This window comes from Nematolebias whitei, chromosome 8, assembly GCF_014905685.2.
Source record: "Nematolebias whitei isolate Nwh7 chromosome 8, NemWhi1, whole genome shotgun sequence".
Classification (NCBI taxonomy): Eukaryota; Metazoa; Chordata; class Actinopteri; order Cyprinodontiformes; family Rivulidae; genus Nematolebias; species Nematolebias whitei.
In genome coordinates, this window is record NC_056505.1 from 35322188 (window position 1) to 35341302 (window position 19115).

Genomic DNA, 19115 nt, shown 5'->3' on the forward strand with positions numbered 1-19115 from the left:
AATCTAATCATAAATATAAAAATGAGTTTGTTTTATAGTGTTGTGGAACTAGTGGGTGAGCCACAAACCCTCACAGGTAGCTTGAAAACACAGTGTAAAAGGAAGGGAAAACAGAATGAGCTTAGCGCTCATCATCTGTGGACTGCCTGCAACTTTGAGGTTTGGTTAAAAATGCTGAGATGAAAGACACTTTATGGAAAGCATGCAAAACTTGCATGTATGTACATATACATGTGCTGGTAGTTATTAATGCTTCCTTGCAGTTACTACAAGATCTAACCACACTCCCACATTTCAAGGCCAAAATCCTTCTCTTTTTTTGGAGCAGTGGAATAAATGACATGTCAATGGAAGTGAGGGCTGAAATAACCCATGTGAAGAAAAAAAAAGCCTTTCCCATTTCAAAATCATCATTAGCTCTCAAACCAACATATATAAACCACAACCATCTCTATTTCTTTCTGGTGTCATGTTTCACAATTGTGTTTCCCACACACTTTGGCACAAATATAATATGTACAGTTGTGTAGATTGTGTCTCATTTAGATCCGGGCTGATGCGGCACAGCTGACTGATGGGAATGTCAGGATTTGCATTTAAATTGGCAGCATTGTGTGGACAGTGATGGGTGAATTCACAGTGTGTGAAAAGCCTCTCTGCTGCCAGATGCAATACTGTGTGTGTGATTACAGCAGATCACTCTCCTCGTGTTAATCGAGCTGCTTAATGTCTGGGCTATCTGAGTATCTGTGCGTTCATTTAGGGATGCCCGACTGCACTTGATTTGAGCTTGGATATAGAATGTGTGCATGTGTGCACGTCACCAAACATCTATGAAACCAGAGTTTCTCACATCCTCACTGTCATCTTCTTCCTTTTTTGCTGATTACTTTCATCATCTGTTAGTCAGAGCTGTACTTCTGCAGACCCATCAAAGACAAACAAATGAAGGGATTACATACTCAGAAGATGTTTGCATCTCATATGTACGCAAAGAAAGTGGAGGATTAGAAAACTCAAATATAGCATAAACAAAATCAAATGTTGATTTGTTTCACTTTCATTTAAAGCCTATTGGCAAATGTAAAGCAGTGGAAAAGCACCAACTTGGTCAGAGTTACATCATTGATAAGGACGCATGAACGTTAGTGAATGAGCCTAACATTCCCATCTTTCTCAATTAAGTGATGAGTAACTGGGAGTATGTGTGCGTACATGTATACATGCGTGTGTGAATGGTGGCTAGATGGAGGTGGGTGCAGGTGAAGCAGGGTTGATTGTCCAAGGAGAGATGAACCATTAGAGATTGGCTTGCAGCCACCACATATTCCGGCAAAGTTCAAAAGCAGATGTTAATCACACTAGCACAAGGGAACCAACATTCTCAGAAAGGTGTTCATAGACACACTCGGTATCACTAAAGATGTATATAAGTGCTATGTATTGTCATCATTGTATGTTTCTATACAATGACGAAACTGATTCTCTGCATTTAACCCATCACACCAGAGATACACCCAGGTAGAGCAATGGGCAGCTTTGTAAGCACATAGGGAGCAATTAGGGATTAGGTGTCTGTTAGTTACCGTATGTTCCACTGTACTTGTCGCACCGCCATACAAGTCGCATCAGTCCAAATATGTCTAAAAAAATGGAAAAATCCATAAACGTGTCGCTTCGCTGTATATGTCGCACCTATTACGCGTCACCGCTGACGCGTCGCATTTGTTACATGTCACTGCTGACAACCCGGAAATGTGTGTCGGTGTTGTGCCAAAAATCAATGGGCTGCCAAATGGAAGCCAAGGGAGCGTGCACAGGAGGACTTTAACAAGAATTTAACCAGATTAACACTTAAAAACAATTATTTGTTTGCTCAAAATTATAGTAAAGGTGTGTCTCAGTTGAACGTTTACTTAATAAATGCACTTTAATGGTCAAATCAGCTGCATTTCGCTAGGGCAGCGCAGCAAAATGAAGCTGAGGTTGCGCCAAGCAGCGAGCAGAACGAAGGTGGAGGGGAATATGGCAAGCCGATAGTGTTATTAAGAGCTGGTGAATATTCTCAGTCATCCAGGACATTGTAAGTTCAAAAAAGTTTGACAAAAAAAAAAAACGTATAAATTGTAATAAATAAAGTCCAGTAGTTTTTGTCTTGAACTTTTTTGAATTTGTCATAATAGCCACGTTTACCTATTACATGATACAATGGCATGCCTCACTGCTACTACTACTCTGCTGCCATCAAGTGGCTGAAAGTGGTACTGCTCATTTTTGTCAGTCAGAATGAATGAAAACGGTTATATCTCAGCCAAAAATTTGTTTATAAATATGGGAAAAAATCTATAAATACGTCGCTTTGGCCTGTATGTTGCAGGACATGTAACTTGTGCAAAAAAAAACATGACTTATAGGCCAAAAAATACAGTATTAGGATTGTTTTAGGAGGAATGGGGTGGAAAGATGCAGTTACTATCCAAACAGTTTTTCCTCGCCTGCAAAGAAAGAGGAAAAAACAAAAGCACCTTTCTCACTCAGTAGCTAAATTTGAAGCACCCTTATGTCAAACATTCAACAAGTATACAAAAACTGGAGGCTTTAAAACCCCACAAAACCAAGAATGATATTATTTTATATTTGCAAAATTCTGAACTCTTCCCCTTTCACAAATGACCCTGGCCCTTGTCTAAATCCACTACACTCTCTTCTTTACCTTTCTTGTGCACTCAAAGTTGCTTTGGATGGTTCATCCCAAGTTCTTACACCATCATTTTCCTTCAACACTTCTATGGTTTGCAACTTCACAGTTCCTTCAGTCTCCCTCTCATTTGCACACACACATACAGTATTTTGTCTTGCAGTGATCTTCATTCCCATTTCTCCAGAGCATACCTCCACCTCTCCAGGCTCTATTCCACCTGCTCCCTAACTCACTCCTTAATGGTCTCCACTGCAGAATACGTCAAATACCTACAAACATCATAGTCCATGGGAACCCCTACCTGACCTCATACATCAACCTGTTCAATGCAAACTAAAAGAGGCTCAGAACTAATACCTGATTTACAGTGATCCCTCACCTATCGCAGGGGTTACATTCCAGAGACCCTCGCGGTAGGTGAAAATCCAAAGTAGTGGCGTTATATTTATTTTATTATTTATATATATTTAAGGCTTTATAAATTCTTCCCACACTCTTATTACCCTTTCCCTCTCTCTTATAAACACTTCAGTCTTTCCTCTACATTATACAAGCAGGGCGCTCCGAACTATCAACAGAACCGAGCGCCCTGCCTACTGAAACGAACTGCGCATCAAACCCACCCCCCTCATAGCGCTAAGCTAGTGGATGCGCAATACAGGCGCGCTAGCTAAAATACAAAAGGCAGTGCTCATGCTGCCTCTTTATGCTGACACCCCGCACCCCCCGGCTCAAAAATTGTGATACAAACAACACGCAGCTCCGATGTGTCTCCATCAAAAACAATCTGGATCTTCTATGTTGTATATTTTTCTATCAACACGCCTAAATAATGTTATTATTTTGTAGAGCTCTTCCTTGACATGGGACCACACTGTCTTTAACTGATTATCACCTCATATCTTAACCTGGCTTGAAAACTGCATTTTAGGATTGAATGCAACATATGAATGTAGTTGTGCTTGGTTTTAGAGGGCGCCTTAAGCCTTAATGATTTAATATATAGAATTTGTTGTTAACCATAAAGTCTTAAAGTGAAGCACAAACAGAGAACCTCCAACAACAAATCATCATTCCCATCCACATGCCTACATACAATGGACTCTACTGTGGAGGCAAAATGAGTGCATGGCGCCAATACTGAAAGTCATTTTAGTACTAAATATCTTCATTTTTGTCTGTGTATAATTGAAGGCTTGCATGAGATGATAAGCTGTAATTAGAGCGCTTTAAATCTAAGATTCATTACAGCACTTTGGAGATGCTGGTCCCTTCTTGGAAGAATACTAATTACAGCCTGGGTGCTTAGAAGAGTCAGAGTACTCCAGACGAAGGGAGTGTCACTTTTACTTCAATGAAATAAAATGTGTAAAGCATAGTACATTAGTTTTTTATTTATTTTTATTAAGCTGATGTGAATGTAGGAGATATTAAAGAAACTCAAAGAATAGATTTGGAACACATTTCTTGCTACAATGAGCCAGATTTGTTGGCATTTGGCCATTTACTGTATGTAGGCGGCTGTCAGTGAATGTGTCTCAGTATGTATGTATATGACTGTTAGGGCTGTTGTGACACATGTAAGGCAGGCTACAAATTGCCTGTCACAGCAAGCACCTCTCACTAGGTGGATGGAGTGACTTGTTTTCTGAAGATGGGGATTTTATTGAGTGTGTGTGTGTGTGCGTGTGTGTGTGTGCGTGTGTGTGTGTGCGTGTGCGTGTGCGTGTGTGCGTATGAGAGTCAGAGCAAAGTCAGTCCTGTTTAAAGACAGAGTCTGATTAAGAATCTTCTCTTTTGAGCCTCGTGTGTATCATCACTGCAGGAGCCTTTATATCCAGCATGTTGCAAATTCATAAGCATGTCAACACACGTTCAGCTAAGAAGCCAGGAACATTAATGCTTCTCGATCCATGGCCAAGACCAAAAAACACACACAGACACACTGTGGTCGTCTTACTCTGTCTTGCCTTTAACCTTTTTGTCTGTGTTTCTTTAGGACTGACTTGATATCAAATGTTTTATTTTCAGATTATGTAAAAGTGCAGAAAGCTTGAAATTATCCATCTGCTTCAGATCAGTGATCAAAAAGAAGTATTTTACTTACACTTACACAACTTCTATACCTTTCTTCAATTTACTTGAAGATGGACATTTTTCTACTTAAGCTCCCTCAAGATGGGTGACAACAAATGGTGCTTGGCCACTGCCTTAACTGTCATCGGTCCCGCACCAGATAAGGGCCTACCCACTGCTGGTACTCACCCCCACTCAGCCCAGTTTATGGAACAATCTTGTTCGTGGTTCCAAGCGAACTGCTTCGAGGCGACAATTTTGACATAAGTAGAGAGCAGTCATTGATTGGCCAACAGAGCTATGTCCCTGGATGACCTGTTCAGTAAAACTGCAAACTACATCTGAACCTCCATTTCCTCTCTGGTCGTGTAAAGTGTGTTGTTTTTACTAGTTTCTGGTATGGAAGCTCCAAAAATAGTGCCATGAACCATTGATGAGGTACAGACCTTCCTAACTTTATTGGCCAATGCTAGGATTCAGCGTGAGCTGGACGGACACAATACATGAGCACATTTACAGAGATATTGGAGATGATGGTTCCACATGGCTGCACCTGAACTTTTAAGCAGAGCTGGGATAAGCTAAAGAAAGTGAAGTCCAATTATAGAACGAATAAGGACCACAACGAGCAAAGTGACTTGAACACAATGGCCTGTTACAAATCTGTCCACTATACATTAACAATCGCACCCACAGAGCGGGGAAATAAGTCACAGTGGCAAATAACCTACACCTGAGAAGAATCGATAACATGAGAGCCAAGTGGAGTAGCACCTATCAAAGGTAAAGCGGCTAAACTAATTAAAAGCTATTACGAGACAAGGGGGAGTAGTGGCGCAGAGGTTAGAGAAGGTGGACCTTTGATCATAAGGTCACCGATTTGACTCCCCGAACCGACTACATCAAAATGTGGGTGAAAAAGGTCAAACACCCACACCTGCCTTCATCCTCATTTGTCCCACTCTGGACCCTTGAGCAAGGCCCTTAATCCCCATCATCTGCTCCCCTGGGAACCCTAAATGGCAGTTCTCTGCTCCACACAGAGGGCTGTGGTAGCTTGGCGGTCTGTGATTGCGTCAGGCAGGGCATCCAGCGTAAAAAAATAATTGCCAAATCATCATGTGAGCTAGTTCACTTTGAGCTCCCCTGAATATGGGAGCAACCAAAGAGGAAAAAAGGACAAGGGTCATGTCTTGTCTTCAATCATTCATGTCTTCATACTTTTGACACAAACACATATTCACGTCCATTTCAAGCTAAGTGGCAATCAAAGCCTTGTGTCTTTCTATGTTTTCATTTTCAAGCAAGTTGCTCAAGGACAAATATAGTACTATAGTGTAACTTTACAGCAAGAACAAGATTAATATTATTTTTGTTAGCATGCCTCTTATTTCCTCAAAGAGAGTATGTGCTCATGCTTAAAAACAGGAATTTAATGTCAGGCAAAAAACAAGATGTTCATTGTGTGAACTTGCACACTTTCCTGAAACCATTTCCAATGGGCTTTTTAAGCTATACTATTGAAACTAAGTTTTTGTGTTTATTCTTACCTGACTCTGTGCATATCACGAAGAGGTTCCCTGTGAGTGCGACCCCTGTTGTGCCCCGGCAGGGTGCGGCGATTGGCAGTGGAATAGTCAGGTTCCAGCTCATACGGTTCTTCATCTTCAGGCCCCAAACTACGACGATCGTCCTCTAAGCCATAAGGCTCTGGCTGGAAGCGCTCCGGTTGTGAACGGTTTAGATCCACATTGCTGCTTCCCATTGGCACCTGTGGCTGTGCCACATGACCATAATCATCCTTACGAATAGGCAGTGTGTAGCTGTTTTCTGGCCTGTAACTGTTGGGCATGTAGGGATAGCGCGGTGGCCGGAAATTGACCCCACGAGACAGGCTACCATAGTTGTCTGTCAAATCAGCATATCCATCATGCAGACCATAGTGGCGAATATATTGGCTCTCAGGTGTCTCGCCATATGAGTCATAAGAGTTGTTATAGGCGCGCGTCAGAGTAGAGGTTGCTTGAGGCGTTATGAAGCGGTCACTTCCATTCTTCAAGTAACGTCTATCAATGGAATCGGTGTAGCTACTCAATGGAGACGTCCCCTCAGGCAAGGGCAATCCATCTGGGCCAAGAGGTACCTGACGCACTGTCCGAGTGGTTACTGTCTTTACCATCTTAGTTACCTGTAAAACAGATGACATATACCTGTCAGTTCTTTGGCTGTATCATAAGATGCAAAATGCACATAATGAAAAAGAAATTTAAAGTGACAGTTATTCATCAGATTAACAAATGTGTATCAATCTCAATGTAAAGAACATAAATCTACGTACAGTGAGGAAAATAAATATTTGAACACCCTGCGACTTTGCAAGTTCTCCCACTTAGAAATCTTGGAGGGATCTGAAATTTTCATGTTAGGTGCATATCCACTGTGAGAGACATACAGTAATCAAAAAAATAATAATCTGGAAATCACAATGTATGATTTATTTATTTGTGTGTTACCGCTGCAAATAAGTATTTGAACACCTGTGAAAATCAATGTTAATATTTGGTACAGTAGACTTTGTTGGCAGTTACAGAGGTCAAATGTTTCCTGTAGTTTTTCACAAGGTTTGCACACACTGCAGCAGGGATTTTGGCCCATTCCTCCACAGATCTTCTCTAGATCAGCCAGGTTTCTGGGCTGTCGCTGAGAAACAAGGAGTTTGAGCTCTCTCCAAACATTTTCTATAGGGTTTAGGTCTGGAGACTGGCTAGGCCACTCCAGAACCTTGATATGCTTCTTACGGAGCCACTCCTTGGTTCTCCTGGCTGTGTGCTTCGGGTCATTGTCATGTTGGAAGACCCAGCCACGACCCATCTTCAATGCTCTAACTGAGGGAAGGAGGATGTTCCCCAAAATCTCGCAATACATGGCCCCGGTCATCCTCTCCTTAATACAGTGCAGTCGTCCTGTCCAATGTACAGAAAAACAGCCCCAAAGCATGATGCTTCCACCCCCATGCTTCACAGTAGGGATGGTTTTTTGGGATGGTACTCATCATTCTTCGTCCTCCAACCACAGCGAGTGGAATTAAGACCAAAAAGTTATATTTTGGTCTCATTTGACCACATAACTTTCTCCCATGACTCCTATGGATCATCCAAATGGTCATGGGCAAACTTAAGACGGGCCTGGACGTGTGCTGATTTAAATAGGGGAACCTTCCAGGCCATACATGACTTTAAACTATGACGTCTTAGTGTATTACCCACAGTAACCATGGAAACAGTGGTGCCAGCTCTCTTCAGGTCATTGACCAGCTCCTCCCGTGTAGTTCTGGGCTGATTCCTCACCTTTCTTAGGATCATTGATATGCCATGAGGTGAGATCTTGCATGGAGCCCCAGTCCGAGGGAGACTGACGGTCATGTTTAGCTTCTTTCATTTTCAAATAATTGCTCCAACAGTTGATCTTTTTCACCAAGCTGCTTGGCAATTGCCCCGTAGCCATTTCCAGCCTTGTGGAGGTCTACAATTTTGTCTCTGGTGTCTTTGGACAGCTCTTTGGTCTTTGCCATGTTAGTAGTTGGAGTCTTACTGATTGTGTGGGTGGACGGGTGTCTTTATGCAGCTACCGACCTCAAACAGGTGCTTCTAATTTAGAATAATAAGTGGAGTGGAGGTGGACTTTTTAGAGGTGGACTAACAGGTCTTTGAGGGTCAGAACTGTTGCTGATTGGCAGGTGTTCAAATACTTATTTGCAGCAGTAACACACAAATAAATTATTAAAAAAAAAACTTACATTGTGATTTCTGGATTTTATTTTATTTTTAAGATTATGTCTCTCACAGTGGGCATGCACCTAAGATGAAAATTCGAGACCACTCCATGATTTCTAAGTGGGAGAACTTGCAAAGTTGCAGGGTGTTCAAATACTCATTTTCCTCACTGTATGTTCAAACACATTCCGATTGTCAACCTGAGTACTATGGGTTATTATAATGTTTCTAAGTGATGTCTATTATAGAGCCATCTAGTCTGAAGTAGTGTAAGTGCTTTTAATATTTTACTTTGCTAACAAACGTTCTTACAAATTAAAATTTAAGTTGTTTGAACAAAAACAGTTCTCAACCTCAAAAATGAAACTCCATTGATGCAAACAAATGCATCTCTTTTAAGGTCTGATTGTCATCAGTCAGATGTGTCTGAATTTATTCACTGGAACAAGAGGAATTATTTAATATACTCAATGCTTAGCTATAACATTTTGCATGCATTAAGTGTGGAATCAGCGGACTGAGTGCTCAGGTTTGTGTGGTAACAGAAACATCTTGAAATGCAACTGCTGCTCCACTGGACCTTGAATCCTGAGTGGCCCCAAAGGGAGCAAGGTAACATCCAACTCCATACCCTTGGGTTTGCAACAACCAGACTAGAACATATTTTTTTCTCATGCTCACTTCTTTTTTTAGCTAAATCTCTCTACTGCTTCTGCTGTCTCAGTAGCTAAATAAATAAATAAATCAAGCACGACATCCCAACTATCTCTCTGGGCTCTCTGTCTATATAGAAACCAATTTGCTGCCCAGTGAATTCTGCTATGGCCAATAATTGGCTATTTTGTCTGCAGATATAAATTCATCTTAAAATTAATGAGGTTGATGAAAATCAATTATCATCTGCAGGTGCGCAGATCTGATGCAATACATGTCCTGCGTATAAAGGTGATGCTGAGAAGTTTATTCTCATTTAAAGAGCATTAATTTACAAAGAAATGGAGATAATAAAATGCTCTTTGCTCATTCCTGCTTCTGATGAGTTTAGTTTTTAACACCAGCTCTCCTAAATGTAAAGTGATATCTTTAAACTCACCAATCAATAGAATTGTTTCACTTTTAATCAGCAGTGAGTTAAGGAATATAACAATATCAGAAAGCACAAGGAAGAATTAACCTCTGCCTCACAGAAGGGAGTCAAGTGCATTAAAAACAGCAAATCGGTTGTTTAACACAGTATCCTCATTAACTCAGCTGAAACAAATAAGACATTTACTCTGGCCTCGTTTTTTTATTACACCCTGACTGAGCTACAGAGCAAAGCCCATTTCATGAACATCAAGGTTTGTTTCCATCTTCTAAGTAATTACTGAGTAGTATTTTCACTGTCGCCCTCTCTTGACTTTGCACATAGAAAATTGACAGTTCATATAATTGAGTTCCATCAGCTAAAAGATATGTAGGACTTCTGGATAACAAACTCATTTCCATCTACATGAATCACAGTGAACCATATTCTGCTGTCCATCCTGGGACTTAATGTTAACTATGAACCAAAGACAAATCAGAACTGCATTTAATGTTGAGCATGATGCAATACACTGGCATACCAAAAATAATATTTTAATCTATCTATAGTTACTTTATTTTTAGAAATATGCTGATTTTTGTTTTTTCTTGCTCATACCATTGAGTCAAATCATTTGTGTTGTACATTTTAAAAGAGACAAGTCAAATGTGTCCATTTTTTTGACATGTTCAAAAACTAACATGCAACATTCTGGCATTTGAGTTTAAATACAAATTGCAACATGCTCTCAATACTTTTACAAAGTCAAGCAAGTTATTTTTTACAAAGTAAAAGAGTTGGCCAGTTTACAATGTACTGTAATGGTTTTCATTTTGGAATATAGACTTTTTATACTCAGTGTAACATTGCAGGAGTAAAACTGGCATATCTAAAACTAAAAGGTCTAAGAGAGAAACTTAAGCCAGTATTTCACTTGCAACAAGCCGATACCGGCACTCCTTAGAGTGTTTTCTAAATGTCTCAGAACATGTGAGGAGACAAAACAGATTCTCAGTGCAGGTGTACTGTGGTTTGTGGATGCTGCTTACAGAGAAAGCATCACCTACACTGCTTGTGTTTTTGCCAACATAATTATTTTAGGAGCGTAATGGATGATTTGAATAAAAATATGTTTTGTAATTTCTTCCGTCTTGAGATCTGGGGTTATTCAGAAAACATCCAGGGCTGCAGCTGTGGATGTCAAAGTCTAACTGTGCTGATGAGAAATAATAAGAAGATGGTCCAAATCTGCATACAGTATTTTCCATTTCAAAAGTGTACTACAATAAATTTATTCATAAACTTGGGTGTAGCTGCCAATATGAATAGAAAGCAGGCCAAGCCAGGCCACAATATGGGCAATGAAAAAAAATGTGCACAACCTAGAATACAATTCTACAAGTCATGCACACAAAAAAGACCCTGAATTTCAAATACTGGCAAAGCAAAACAGCTTCTTGGCTCACTAACTGCAAACACCACCAGTTCCATATTGTCAAGTGCACCATTGTTTGACATAAATACTTTGAACATATCGTACCATCTGGTCCACAAGAAGCCTTCACTCGAACAAACTACTGTACTGTGTAATTCACCTCATTCATGCAGCTGTCTTCTATTTAAAAGTAGGAAGTTGTATTAATGCAAGAAAAATATATACTGTGGGCATCTTATCATTGACATACACCAAATATAGCTAGTGCTTTCAAAATACATTTACCTGCAGTGAATCAGAATCAGAATAAGCTTTATCGTTGTACCGAAATACAGTGAAATTATGTTCGTACAGTCGTCCGAAAGATGGGCGGAGCGCACGTTGCTGCTGCTCCTAAGAGCGCAGCCTCTTATTCTTTTTAGATAGGAAAAAGGGGGGAAAGCCATGAGGAGAGGATAGTGGTATTACAAAAAAGATCTCTTCACACCTTGTCATTATCAGGACACGATCTTTCAGACGACTGTACTTACATGTTCTTGTTGTATTTCGGTGCAATGATAATAAAGCTTGTTCGGATTCTGATCCTGATTTAAGACATTAAAAAACTATACCAGCAAGCACATTTATAACACATTACATATGTATTTGATGGCAAGATGGTGAGACTTGTCAATGAAGCACTTCCAGATAAAACCATAGTCCTGTTAGGATGTTGTCAGTTGGTACAGTTTCTGATAAGCCTTCACAGAAGTTCTCGGGGGTGCGTGATAGACTGCTTTCTCTGTTTACACATATCCCAGGAGAAATTCGATGTCTGCCTGCTTCAAGGCTGAAAAGGGGAGTCAGATTCAGATGAGCCACAGTTGTTGATTTTTTTCAGGCAGACTGTTATTTCTCGTCAGCCTTGAGTTCTGCTGGTACTTTTAATCCAAAATGTCCAGATTTGTGGGCATTCCACTGCTCCGTGCTTATTAGCTCCCTCCAAGGTCGTCCCCAACATGCTGGTGAGACCCAGAAGCCGTAAATGGCCTGCGATTCTCACAAATCGCTTCTATCTTGTGGTTTAACTCGTAAACCAGCAGATTTTGAGTGTTCGAAGCCCAAACCAAACCTGCAGACATGGTCAGCAGCTTTGCCATGGCCAAAACTGCTGCTGCCGTCTTCTTTAACAGCCGATAACATAGGTATCAGACGGTGCCAAAAAGCAGAAACCCTGCCATCATGATTCCAATATCTTCGGCATCCTCCTGAGAGAATACGGAAAGGCACATCAGATCCACAACATATCCTGCCGCATGCATCTCAGCGGAGCATGAGGGTTCTCCAGGACCCTGTCACTTTGTTGAAATGTTTTTTATCAATTTCGTTAAAGTCCAGCTGACCAGATCCATGACAGTAGTTTACGTTTTAGAAGATGTGTAAATAAAAGCTCCGATAAACAAGACAGAAAGCGAAAAAGCAAGAGGAGGACGAGAGAAGGAAGATATGCATCCGTCTTGCACGAGAGCATGTGACGAAAAAAAAAATTTTAATTGCTATACTAATAAGCAATGTGGTAATTACATCACATTAAATAATAGCGTTAGGATGCATACAAATAAACATAAGATGTGAGAATGTTGATGCTTACAAATCAAAATACTTAAAACCAGAATGGAATCTTCGGATATTTTCTAAATCTGTCAAGACGAAGCCAAAACAAAACCTCTGAAAGTTTTTACTCATCTACAGTGCCTTGTGGAAGTATTCGGCCTCCTTGAACTTTTCAACCTTTTGCCACATTTCAGGCTTCAAACATAAAGATATAAAATTGTAATTTTTTGTGAAGAATCAACAACAAGTGGGACACAATCGTGAAGTGGAATGAAATTTATTGGATGTGTCAAACTGTTTTAACAAATAAAAAACTGAAGAGTGGGGGGTGCAATATTATTCGTCCCCTTTACTTTCAGAGCAGCAAACTCACTCCAGAAGTTCAGTGAGGATCTATGAATGATCCAATGTTGTCCCAAATGACTGACGATGATAAATAGAATCCACCTGTGTGTAATCAAGTCTCCGTATAAATGCACCTGCTCTGTGATAGTCTCAGGGTTCTGTTCAAAGCGCTTAGAGCATCATGAAGACCAAGGAACACACCAGGCAGGCCCGAGATACTGTTGTGGAGAAGTTTAAAATCGGATTTGGATACAAAAAGATTTCCCAAGCTTTAAACATCCCAAGGAGCACTGTGCAAGCAATCAAATTGAAATGGAAGGAGTATCAGACCACTGCAAATCTACCAAGACCCGGCCGTCCATCTAAACTTTCATCTGGAACAAGGAGAAGACTGATCAGAGATGCAGCCAAGAGGCCCATGATCACTCTGGATGAACTGCAGAGATCTACAGCTGAGGTGGGACAGTCTGTCCATAGGACAACAATCAGTCGTACACTGCACAAATCTGACCTTTATGGAAGAGTGGCAAGAAGAAAGCCATTTCTCAAAGATATCCATAAAAAGTGTTGTTTAAAGTTTGACACAAGCACCTGGGAGACACACCAAACATGTGGAAGAAGGTGCTCTGGTCACATGAAACCAAAATCAAACTGTTTGGCCACAATGCAAAATGATATGTTTGGCGTAAAAACAACAGCTCATCACCCTGAACACACCATCCCCACTGTCAAACATGGTGGTGGCAGCATCATGGTTTGGGCCTGCTTTTCATCAGCAGGGACAGGGAAGATGGTCAGAATTGATGAGAAGATGGATGGAGCCAAATCCAGGACCATTCTGGAAGAAAACCTGTTTGAGTCTGCAAGAGACCTGAGACTGGGATGGAGATTTATCTTCCAACAAGACAATGATCCAAAACATAAAGACACATCTACAATGGAATGGTTCACAAATAAACGTATCCAGGTGTTGGAATGGCCAAGTCAAAGTCCAGACCTGAATCCAATCGAGAATCTGTGGAAAGAGCTGAAGACTGCTGTTCACAAACACTCTCCATCCAACCTCACTGAGCTCGAGCTGTTTTGCAGGAAGAATGTGCAAGAATTTCAGTCTCTCCATGTGCAAAACTGATAGAGACAAACCCCAAGAGACTTGCAGCTGGAACTGCAGCAAAAGGCGGAGCTACAAAGTATTAACACAAGGGGGACGAATAATATTGCATGCCCCACTTTTCAGTTTTTTATTTGTTAAAAAAGTTTGACACATCCAATAAATTTCATTCCACTTCACGATTGTGTCCCACTTGTTGTTGATCCTTCACAAAAAATTTAAACTTTTTATCTTTATGTTTGAAGCCTGAAATGTGGCAAAAGTTTGAAAAGTTGAAGGGGGCTGAATACTTTTGCAAGGCACTGTATGTTCATAAAATATACTGTTTGTTAATCAACATATTTTATTCCACTTTATTGGGGCTGTCAAAAATTGTGAGGAAGGTTTGGAGAATGCTACAGCTTCCCAGCCTTGACATGCCAGGCTGGCTTGTACAATCACAGCACTTTAGTCAATCTGCAAAGGCTGCAAAAAAATCCATCACTCAGTTTCAAACACTCTTTGATGTACGCTCGAGTTCACAAGGCGTTAAACCGTCACGCAAAGGGAGACGAGGGATGACAAGGAACCTGGTTTTCAGAGGAACCTGAAATATGCTGAAGTGGGGTAAACAGGGTTGAAACAGAATTGCTGAATTGGTGGTGAGTAATTATGTGCAAAACTAGCAATTCCACCAACTTCTATGTATTTACACATGCATGGAAAGTCACACCAACACTAAAAACTGTTTCAACCAACCACGGGAAGTTAGACACAGTCCTTAATCGCTTACCAAGCTGTTAAAACAAGAAGGGGAAGGCAGCAGGCATCAAACTGATCCATTTAAATCACTGAACAAAGTTTCACTTATTGATAGCTTAAACAGACTTGAAGAGTGGACTGTTTGGAAATGGATGCAGACTAATCCATGCTGTTAAGCCTTGGATGAAACCTGTCACTGATTTCCAGTCAGCCTAAAGAACATCTGTAAATACAGTATTATAAAATTTAAAAAAGAAAAAAAAAAGTTTTTTTTAATTATTATTCAGGGTTCCAACATTTTTTAGTCAGGTCATCTGGACAGTTTCTTTTTTTTTTGTGCTGAAACGTTTTGCCTTCGGTCAGGAAGGCTTCATCAGTCAAGGAAACACCGAGGGCCGGCAATGGAGGAGGGGGCGTACCAAAGAGACCATCTTATCACAAGCAGAACTGGTTTGTTCCACTTTGGATTAAGCTGTTGGGGGAAGAATCAGTTTTGTTGTGTGTTTCCTTGACTGATGAAGCCTTCCGGACCGAAGGTGAAACGTTTCAGCAAAAAAAAAAAAAAAAAGAAAGAAACTGTCCAGATGACCTGACTGAAAAATGTTGTATTGTATACCTGGATTATTGACTTTGTTATTATTCAGGTTTCATAAAAGTTGGTGTTAGAAGAGCCAAAGTGTGGGCAAGGAAGAGGGAAAGCAAGCCACACCAAAACCACAGATGGTACTGGATCTGTCTCATGTAGGGTGGGGTCTGAGACTGGAGTGGGGTTCATAATGGTAGTCCTGAAATCCACTATTGCTGGATGGTACGAGCAGTGGGCTATGGTTTACATCACTTTGGTAACTTGGAATTGGACGGATGGAAAAGAACTGTTTTATACCCAATTCATTCACCATGTGTTTCTTTTTCTTTTTCTTTCTGCACTCAAACAGTTAACTAATCCATTATTTTTTTAAACAAGTGATGCACTATGTATACACACATATCTATCTATCTATCTATCTATCTATCTATCCATCTATATCTATCTATCCATATATATATATATATATATATATATATATATATATATATATATATATAGATAGATATATATTTATTTATTTATTTATTTATTTATATATATATGTACTCGTTTTGTTCTAATGAACACAGAAACTTTATTTTTCTTGACAAATGTACTGGGTCAAACAATTATCTAGCATTTTGCACCCAACATTTTTACTCACTCTAACTTTATATGCTTATGGTCGACTTCCAACTGTGTGCAGTGTGTAAAACTGCTTTTATTAGTTTTTTATGGTCTACCTCAACTGTCATTAGTTCATATCAGGAGGAAAAGAGGGGGATGTTGCTTTTATTGGCCTAACTCTAAAGTGCCTGGTGTTTCATTCAGACTCTCTGCCAGCAGCAAAAGAAGGCTGGACAATGGCTAAGGGAAGGCATGGCATGCTGGGACAGGAAAATGAAAGTGGATCTAACTGAGCCCATAGACTCATCTGAACAGTCCTGCCAACTGACTCAGAGTTGAATTGACCGAAAACTCAAATGAACCAGAAGTTAATCAGCCATAAAAGGCCATTCATACTTGTCTTTTAGCATTATGTGTGAAAATTCCTACAATACCAGAACTCAACAGCTGAAGGTTTCCCTGGACCCACAACTAGAAATGCAACAGCTTTTAACAGGTATACTTCTTTTTACAGTTTCCTGTCAATTAACACTCTTTGCTTCACACCTCTGCATTCTAAACAGGGATTTTGTTGTAACTAAATGACAAGAAACATGTTTACTACTATCAGATCTTTTTATTTAAAAAATGTTTTTTTTTTGCTTGCAAACCAGGAAGATGGGAGAAGCTTTAGTGTTTCATCATCTATTAAATGGAAGATAACCATCAAAAGAGAGGCGCAACAGCAATAGACAGTACTGAAAGACTTTGGTTCAAAAGAACAGATACGCACATAAACTGTGAGCTGCTGAGAAAAGAACTCCTGAGAGACAACAAAAGAAGGCAAGACAAGATGAAATGTTGAGTGCATTGTTGTGAACGCTGGGTCCATTTACCACCACTAGGATGGTTGTTTCCAGAAGTTTACCCTAGACATTGATCTGACTGACATCCTCAAAGTCACTTCCAGAAAATGCCCAAAGCTCCACTCAGCAAGCGTCCATTTTTCTCCTTGGTTCTCGGCAAAGCTCTTGATTAGTGGGACTTTTTGCTGCATGCACTGCTGTGCATTATCCCTAACAAGTTCTGTGCCATGAAGCATAAAAACACAAGCGTGTGTATAAATGTGTGCGTGTCCAATCCGCTGGCAGTAAACAGGCTGGAGGGCATTGGGTCCTCCCAGATGAAGGATTAGACCAGGCTTTTTAATTACAGCTCACAGTCCCTGGAGTTGGAGCACCACACAGTGCTCTACACTCATGTGGAAGCTGACGGCAACATCTGACAGTAAATTACATTCATATTTGCATCCAAACAGCTGAAATGCTGTCTGTGTATACGAGTATGTCTTGCTAAAAGGATTCTAACCTGTTTTGTGTGATGCTTTAAGCAGAAATTCAATACCGTACAATTTTGTTGGTGTAGGATCACCTGACAGTGAGAGCAGCTTTTTGAAACTTAAAGACGAGTCATTTATAACACATTTACAGCAGTTCTTTTCCAAACAGCCCAGATCATTACAGCCCCATGTTTATGGTAACTCAAGACAAACTAATCACTACAATCACACAAGGCCGTTTGTGTTTTTGTGGCCAGTGTAGTGTGTTCTTTAGGGTTAGAGGGCAAAGGTTAACAAGGTTTATAAAAGTTGGCTGCAATCTGACATACAACTCGATTACGCTACAGTCTTCAGGCCACATCTTTAGTGCTTTTCCCCTCAAAGGAAATCTGTGGATCTTGTTAGAGACTCTTCTCTGCACCTCAGAAATAAACTCAGAGCTGAAATCAGCACATATATATTTTTTCCCAAATTGTCCCAAATTGTATAGTTAAAACTGAAATACATCTTGTAAATGGATATTGAGTCATTAAAGTTTACTCATGTGAAAAGACCTTTGAATTCTGAGAAACAGACAATTTTCAAATATTTTTTTCCCACAAAATATTGAGACAGTTTGTTAAGACATTTTAAAGTGGGGTGAAGACTGTTGACAGTATTAAAAACATGCGTTTACAAATTACTGATGTTGATTTCAACTAATATTCACAGTTAGTTTCTATAGTCAGGCCATGAGAGAACTAAAAACATTTCTTTGCCAAAGGGTTTTAAGGTTGTTATATTTTGTAATACGTGTGTATTACTAAAGCTATAATTTATCATTGCAACAATACATAAGATGTATTTGTAGGTAAAATTTTAACGAAGAAAAATAAGCCCAAGAGTAATCCTGGGGATGGATCTTTTCAAAGGGTGAAAGCAGCAAGCAGTGATTTGAGTAGATAGGATGGCAGAAGATGCATTTAGCTTGTAAGATGCAGACTGCGTTGTGCACTGCTGCTGTATCTTATGGTGGCATTGCGACGAAAGCTTTATTGATATAAAAGTCCACTCACCTTCACATTAGCCGACATACCCTTTCAAAGAAAACAATAAAAAACATCAGAAGACATATTGACAAAGGGGCTTTTAAGAAGCACAAAACTGAGGAAGGAAGAAAGATGGCTAATATCATTTTAGACATTTATTTTTTTAAACTAAGAGGGTTAAAACCACTTTGGCAGCAGGATAATGGGATTTCTTGAGACTAGGCATTTGGAAATTGAAATATAGTATGTTGTCTGATTGCATTAATTTTGCCACCATGAGTTCATCAGGAGTGAAAGACCACAAGAAGAACCGCTGCAACAGCTTTTAGGTTAATAACAGGTATCTAAAGTAAAACAGTTGGTTTTATCTCAAAGTAATTTTTCTGCTGCATTTTAAAGAATAGTTTTAACAACCAGTCAAACAAAATTTCGAACAACGTGTTCAAGAATCTACTCTCTAATGGTCCATCTTTCTGTCACACCTTGGTCTCTGTGCGCCGCGTAGTTCCGTCATCAGAGGTGACCACTGAGACATGGGAGGTGGGGGTGCCGGGGTCCTCCTCTATGGTAACCGTCTCCTCCACCACCTCCTGTGGCTCCTGCATCATAGCCAGGGATGTGGCGTTACTGGGGCTCTGCTCCTGCACAGAGACCGGGGGGGGATGGGGGGGGGGGGATCGGAAAAGCGTCGTGAGTGGTTAAACACAACAGACATTTTTTATAAATAATACAA

General features: G+C 40.1%; 1 protein-coding gene across 1 annotated transcript in view; it reads right to left on the reverse strand.

Moving 5' to 3' along the window:
* The window catches only part of arvcfb (ARVCF delta catenin family member b), a gene marked incomplete in the record, with an annotated part of 179365 nt that overhangs the window by 114863 nt on the left and 45387 nt on the right, over nt 1–19115 (reverse strand). The window contains 2 exon segments of the mRNA XM_037681242.1: nt 6328–6965; nt 18865–19023. Coding sequence (XP_037537170.1) covers nt 6328–6965; nt 18865–19023 — 797 coding nt within the window.